The following is a 5,460-nucleotide window of genomic DNA, read 5'->3' on the forward strand; positions in this document are numbered from 1 at the left end:
CCCCTCTGCAGAAGTAACAAGACTTCCTCCTGACTACTGCTCTCCTAACAGAATCCAAAGGGAGAATTGGACTGAATTACTTCCATGTCTAGCACATTTTGATGTGCAGAATCTTTTCTTGTCTTTTTAATCTCAGATCTCTGATGGGAAAAGACTATTATTCCCACTTTACGGATGGCAAAGCTGAATTCCAGAGAGACTGGTGTCCTGACCACATCTCACTTAGTCCCCTGACATCTGTGGGGGAGAGAAGTGATGGCACAGACCGAAGACACAGCGGCAAGTTGAAGGCACAGTGAGGTGCCTATCAGCTCCTAGAGAAGCAAAGGAGCCAGGTCTCTGAGTTCTAAACTCCCGAGGATCTCTCCCTTCCTTTCTGACTCCTTATCTTCTGTGGTATGGCATCTGGGAACAGGGCAGCGTCCAAAGCTCTCAGCCCCTGCGTCCTGAGAGATGACGATCTAAGTGCCACTTAAGCTAGTTCTCAGGTGTCTCCAGCACCCCACTGCCCGTTTGGGGACAGATGGCAAAACTTTCCATCCTTTGTAAAGCTGGCCCTGGTTAGCTCAAACCACCCACCTCCGCGCCAACGTGACCAAGAACAGATCCGTTGTTCACCTCAATCACCTCCTCTTCTCACCCCCGGGGAGAGATGGGGCCCCGACACTCAGAGGGGGCGCACATTCTAGGCGGTCCCGGGCTCTCTGGAAGCGGGCTGAACTGAAAACTGCTCTCCGGAAATCCTCCACTGCTGGACTTTTATTCCCGGGTCTAATTCCAGACTGTGATGTGAATTCTCCTCGGTCCCCCGAGAAGGTCCCCCCCGCCCCAGCTCCTGAGCCAGCCTCCCCACCGCCCCTTCGGTTTCCCGTTCCAGGGCTTGGGGCGCGGGGTGGGGGGGGCGAGCAGCACCAAACTCCGCTCCAACTAGCAGACCCCAGGGCGCCCTCTAGCGGACGCGGGGCGCGGGGTGGGGCCATCGCTCGCCCGCGGGCCAGTCCCGCCGCGTTAAGAGCACCTGGCCGGACCCACACCTCACCTGGCAGGTTTGGAGACCCAGAAGTGCGAAAGCGGTTGTTTGCGTTTGTGTTTTTTTGGTGGTGGGAGGCGGTACCCGTGTTGGCGTCGGCAAAGAACCTAGCAGTGGGCCGATGGGCTGAGGCCGGACAGCAGCCACTCAGGCTGCGTCCCCTCCACCCTCAGGACTCCCGGCTTCACCTCGGGGACATGCCCACAGGTGACTGTCGCGCGTCCCCACCGCCCCGGGCTCCCAGGTCCGGTCCCAGTTTCGCGGCCCGGCCTTGGGGTGTCCCCAGTTCCCCTGAGGCAGGCATGGGCCTCCTGGGGCCGCGATCGGGATCTCGGGCGGGCGCGGGAGGGCGAGGGGGTCTCCCCGCGAGGTCCGAGAAAAGGGAAGGGGAGCCGGGAGCCTCTCCCGCTCGGCCTCCTGGAACTGCCCGCGCTCCGGGAGCGGCGCCCCCGCCTCTGCCAGAAACTGGCCTTCTTAGAAGGGAGGGGGAAAGTGTGAATGAGAAGTTGGGGGCGGAGCGCGCGCGGGGGAGGGGCCGCTGCCAGGAACGCGCCGCCGGGGCTGGCGCCTAGCCCGCCGGCCGCCCCGGCTGCCTCGCGTTGCGCTTTGTCTCTGCGCGCGTCTCTGCGGGTCTCTGGCCCTGCTCGCGGCCCGCCCTCGGTCGCCCGCGGCCCCTCCCTCCCATCCGCGCACAGCCTTTCATTGCTGCGAGTAGTGACTAAACATTACAAGAAGGCCGGCCGCGCAGTTCCAGGAATCGGGGGGCGGGGCGCCGCGGCCGCGTATATACCCGCGAGCGCGGCCTCAGCGCCGACTCCGACTCGGACTCCCCGCGCCGCCGTCGCCGCCGCCGCCGCCGCGACTCCGGCCCCGCACGCCGCCCGCCCGGCCCAGCTCCCGCCGCGATCCCTCGCCTCGCCCCCGCCCGGCCAGCCCGGGGGCGCGCAGGGGGCAGGGCGGGCGTCCCGGCGAAGCCCGAGGGACGCGCGCGCGAGGCCCCTTTGTGGACTTCACGACCGCCAACATCTGGGCGCAGCGCGGGCCACCGCTGGCCACCGCGCCGCCGCCGCGCCTTGGGGACCGTAGGAGGGGCAGCCCCAAGGCCAGAGACTTCGGTTTGGGACCAGGTAGGAAGGAGGGGCGCGGCGTGGAGGGGGGGGGGCGGTTCGCTAGTCCCGGGAGCTTTTCCCGGTTTCCCCTCCCCTTCCCGGGTCATTCCCGGCAGGGAGGGGACGAGATAGGGGGCAGAGCGGATGGAAGCCGGAGATCCCAGGTTCCCGGAATACCCAGGCTGGGGCCCTCGGGCTTCTCGTGTCCCCTCCCTATCCCCATGCCTCGGATTTCTTTCTCCGTCCCTGCCGCCCGGGGCCACCGGACTGAGCGGCGCCCAGAGCGTCCCGGGGGCCCTTCTCCCGCTCCCCACCCCGGCCACGCTCCTGGAGACCCAACTTCCGCGCCCGAGTTTCCCACTCGGCGCCTTCCCAGTGCGCGCTGGGGAAAGGGCTGCCTGGAGGCGGGGGCTGGGCGGGCTCCGTGGGGTGTCTGGGTCGGAACGAGGGCCCAGGCGAGCGCCTCCGGGGCAGCTGGTGTCCCGGCCGCTCGGCGGAGGCAGGGGAGCCGGGGTGGGCCGGGCGCGCTGGAGGGTTCCGGGTACTCACGCGGCGCGCGCCTTCCTCCCCGCAGCCCCCCGGGATGCGGTAGCGGCCGCTGTGCGGAGGCCGCCGAGCAGCTGCAGCCGCCGCCGCGCAGATCCACGCTGGCTCCGTGCGCCATGGTCACCCACAGCAAGTTTCCCGCCGCCGGGATGAGCCGCCCCCTGGACACCAGCCTGCGCCTCAAGACCTTCAGCTCCAAGAGCGAGTACCAGCTGGTGGTGAACGCAGTGCGCAAGCTGCAGGAGAGCGGCTTCTACTGGAGCGCCGTGACGGGCGGCGAGGCGAACCTGCTGCTCAGCGCCGAGCCCGCCGGCACCTTCCTCATACGCGACAGCTCGGATCAGCGCCACTTCTTCACGCTCAGCGTCAAGACGCAGTCGGGGACCAAGAACCTGCGCATCCAGTGCGAGGGGGGCAGCTTCTCGCTGCAGAGCGATCCTCGGAGCACGCAGCCAGTGCCCCGCTTCGACTGCGTGCTCAAGCTGGTGCATCACTACATGCCGCCCTCCGGCGCCCCCTCCTTCTCCTCGCCCCCAGCTGAACCCTCCTCTTCGCCCCCAACTGAACCCTCCTCCTCCTCGCCCTCCTCCGAGGTGCCCGAGCAGCCGTCGGCCCAGCCGCTCCCGGGGAGCCCCCCCAGGAGAGCCTATTACATCTACTCGGGGGGCGAGAAGATCCCTCTGGTGTTGAGCCGGCCTCTCTCCTCCAACGTGGCCACTCTCCAACATCTCTGTCGGAAGACCGTTAACGGCCACCTGGACTCCTATGAAAAAGTCACCCAGCTGCCTGGGCCCATTCGGGAGTTCCTGGACCAGTACGATGCCCCCCTTTAGAGAGCAAAGGGCAGGGGTAGGGGCTAGGGGCCCGGGTCCCCTCTCCTCCATGGCACATGGCATAAGCACAAGAATCCAGCCGTGAGAGTCCTGCAGCTCTGGGTGAGCTAGGGGGCGGACAGGCCCCTCCCTCCGGTCCTCCCCCCGCAGAACTGGGCGGGTGGTACCTGGAATGTGTTTGAGGGGAGGGGGAGAGCCACCTGAGCGCCCCTCCCCCACGCCAGCTTCTCCGGAGGAGCAGGCTGGCCCAGGGGGACCACAGCAACGACCTCAGTGGATTCTCTCTCCTCTCCCGCTTTCTCGACCCCCCTGCGCTTCCAAACAGGGGACACTGCGGGCGTGTTGAACTGGTGAGAACTGCCGGGGAGTCTTCGAACTTTCCAACGGAACTTGTTTGCTCTTTGATTTGGTTTAAAACAGAGCTTTAAACCTGGGCAGGTCACGGGCCTGGAAAAGGGTGGACGAGAGAGAGGGCGCCTCAGGGGCCCAGGGCTACCGGCTGGCCAAGGAAATGGTCACCCCCATCGCCCAGCCCAGGTGAGGAGGGTGGCTGCCTGCTCCACCTCTGGCACTGGGGAGAAGGGCAAGGGGTGACCTGAAGGGGACCTTTCCGCTCCCCCTCTTCCTCCCCCTTCGGACAGCCCACCAGAAACACAGGTCCTAGAGTCCATCTAATGCTGGAGAGCCCAGGGCCCTTCCCCCGTTTTAAGGGGGGAGTGGCATTTGGAAGGGGATGGATGGGCTGGGCAATTCTTCTTTCCCCACCCATGCTATACCTTTCAGCACCTGGGGGATGGGGCTGGAGGAGATGGAGGAGATGAGCCACCTTTGACCCCAGATCCTGGACAGAGAAGATGGGGGATTCTACTTTGTGCCTCCTGACTATATCTGGCTAGGAGATTTGCCTTAAATGCTCCCTGTCCCATGGATAGGGACTGGCACACAAGAAGCCACACACTCAGCCAATCCAGGCAGAGGCCAAGAGATTCTCAGAGGGGCATACACCGGCCACACACCATTTGGCGGGGGAGGTCGGAGAGGGATGGGGGGAGCAGAGATCCATGCCTTCCACCTGAGCGCAGGAAGAATGCCAGCCCAGTTGGTACTGGCCGGCCAGTGGTGCCTGGGCTCTGGCCAGAGCAGAGCCACCAGGCTCCACAGCCCCCCCAGACCCTGCACAGCCCTCCCTCCTCACCCTGGGGGACTGGCACAGACAGGAAGTCATCGAGAGGCCCTGCCACCCAGCTGCTCCCGCTCTGCCATAGCACTGATCAGTGAAAACTTACAGGAATGTAGCGGGGATGGAATTACCTGGAACTGTTCTTTTTTGGGGAAAACTAAACACACAAAGTTTTCTGTGTCAGGTATTGGGCTGGATGGGGCAGCTGTGTGTTGGGGTGTTTTTTGTTTTTTGTTTTTCCTGTTATTTTGTTTGGGTTTCGTTTTTGTTTTTAATAATGTTTACAATCTGCCTCAATCACTCTGTCTTTTATAAAGATTCCACCTCCAGTCCTCTCCCCTCCCCCCACCCAGGCCTTCGAGGCTGATAGGAGATGCTTGAAGAACTTAACAAAATACAAATCCAAGTCAAACTTTGCACATATTTATATTTATATTCAAAAAAGAAACATTTCAATAATTTATAATAAAGAGCACTATTTTTTAATGAAAAACCTGACTTGAGCCTTTCTCCCCCGCCCCTTCCGCCTTGCTTGCTCTTTCACCCACACCTACACTCTCCATCAGAGGGCGGCGGCTCTACCCCCTTGCTGCCCTGGCGCTCCTCGTGATGGAATCAAACTCGGCTTCACGTCACTGACAAGCTAAGGCAGCCACCTAGACTGTACCGAGAGGGGTAATTCCTGCTAGTCTGATTCAGATCTGACCAGAATATGCAAAGCAAGTTCGAAGGAAGCGCTTCAAAGGGCTTGCAGGGAGTATA

General features: G+C 62.9%; 1 protein-coding gene across 1 annotated transcript; it reads left to right on the forward strand.

The window, feature by feature from the left end:
• The first annotated feature begins 1,805 nt into the window (after positions 1-1,805).
• Positions 1,806-4,995, forward strand: SOCS3 (suppressor of cytokine signaling 3). The gene is made up of 2 exons (XM_061175038.1): positions 1,806-2,157; positions 2,714-4,995. Exon 2 carries the CDS (start codon positions 2,802-2,804, stop codon positions 3,516-3,518), a length of 717 nt encoding a protein of 238 aa, XP_061031021.1. The 5' UTR covers positions 1,806-2,157; positions 2,714-2,801; the 3' UTR covers positions 3,519-4,995.
• Positions 4,996-5,460: the final 465 nt, after the last annotated feature.

The sequence above is a fragment of the Eubalaena glacialis genome, chromosome 19 (assembly GCF_028564815.1).
Source record: "Eubalaena glacialis isolate mEubGla1 chromosome 19, mEubGla1.1.hap2.+ XY, whole genome shotgun sequence".
Classification (NCBI taxonomy): Eukaryota; Metazoa; Chordata; class Mammalia; order Artiodactyla; family Balaenidae; genus Eubalaena; species Eubalaena glacialis.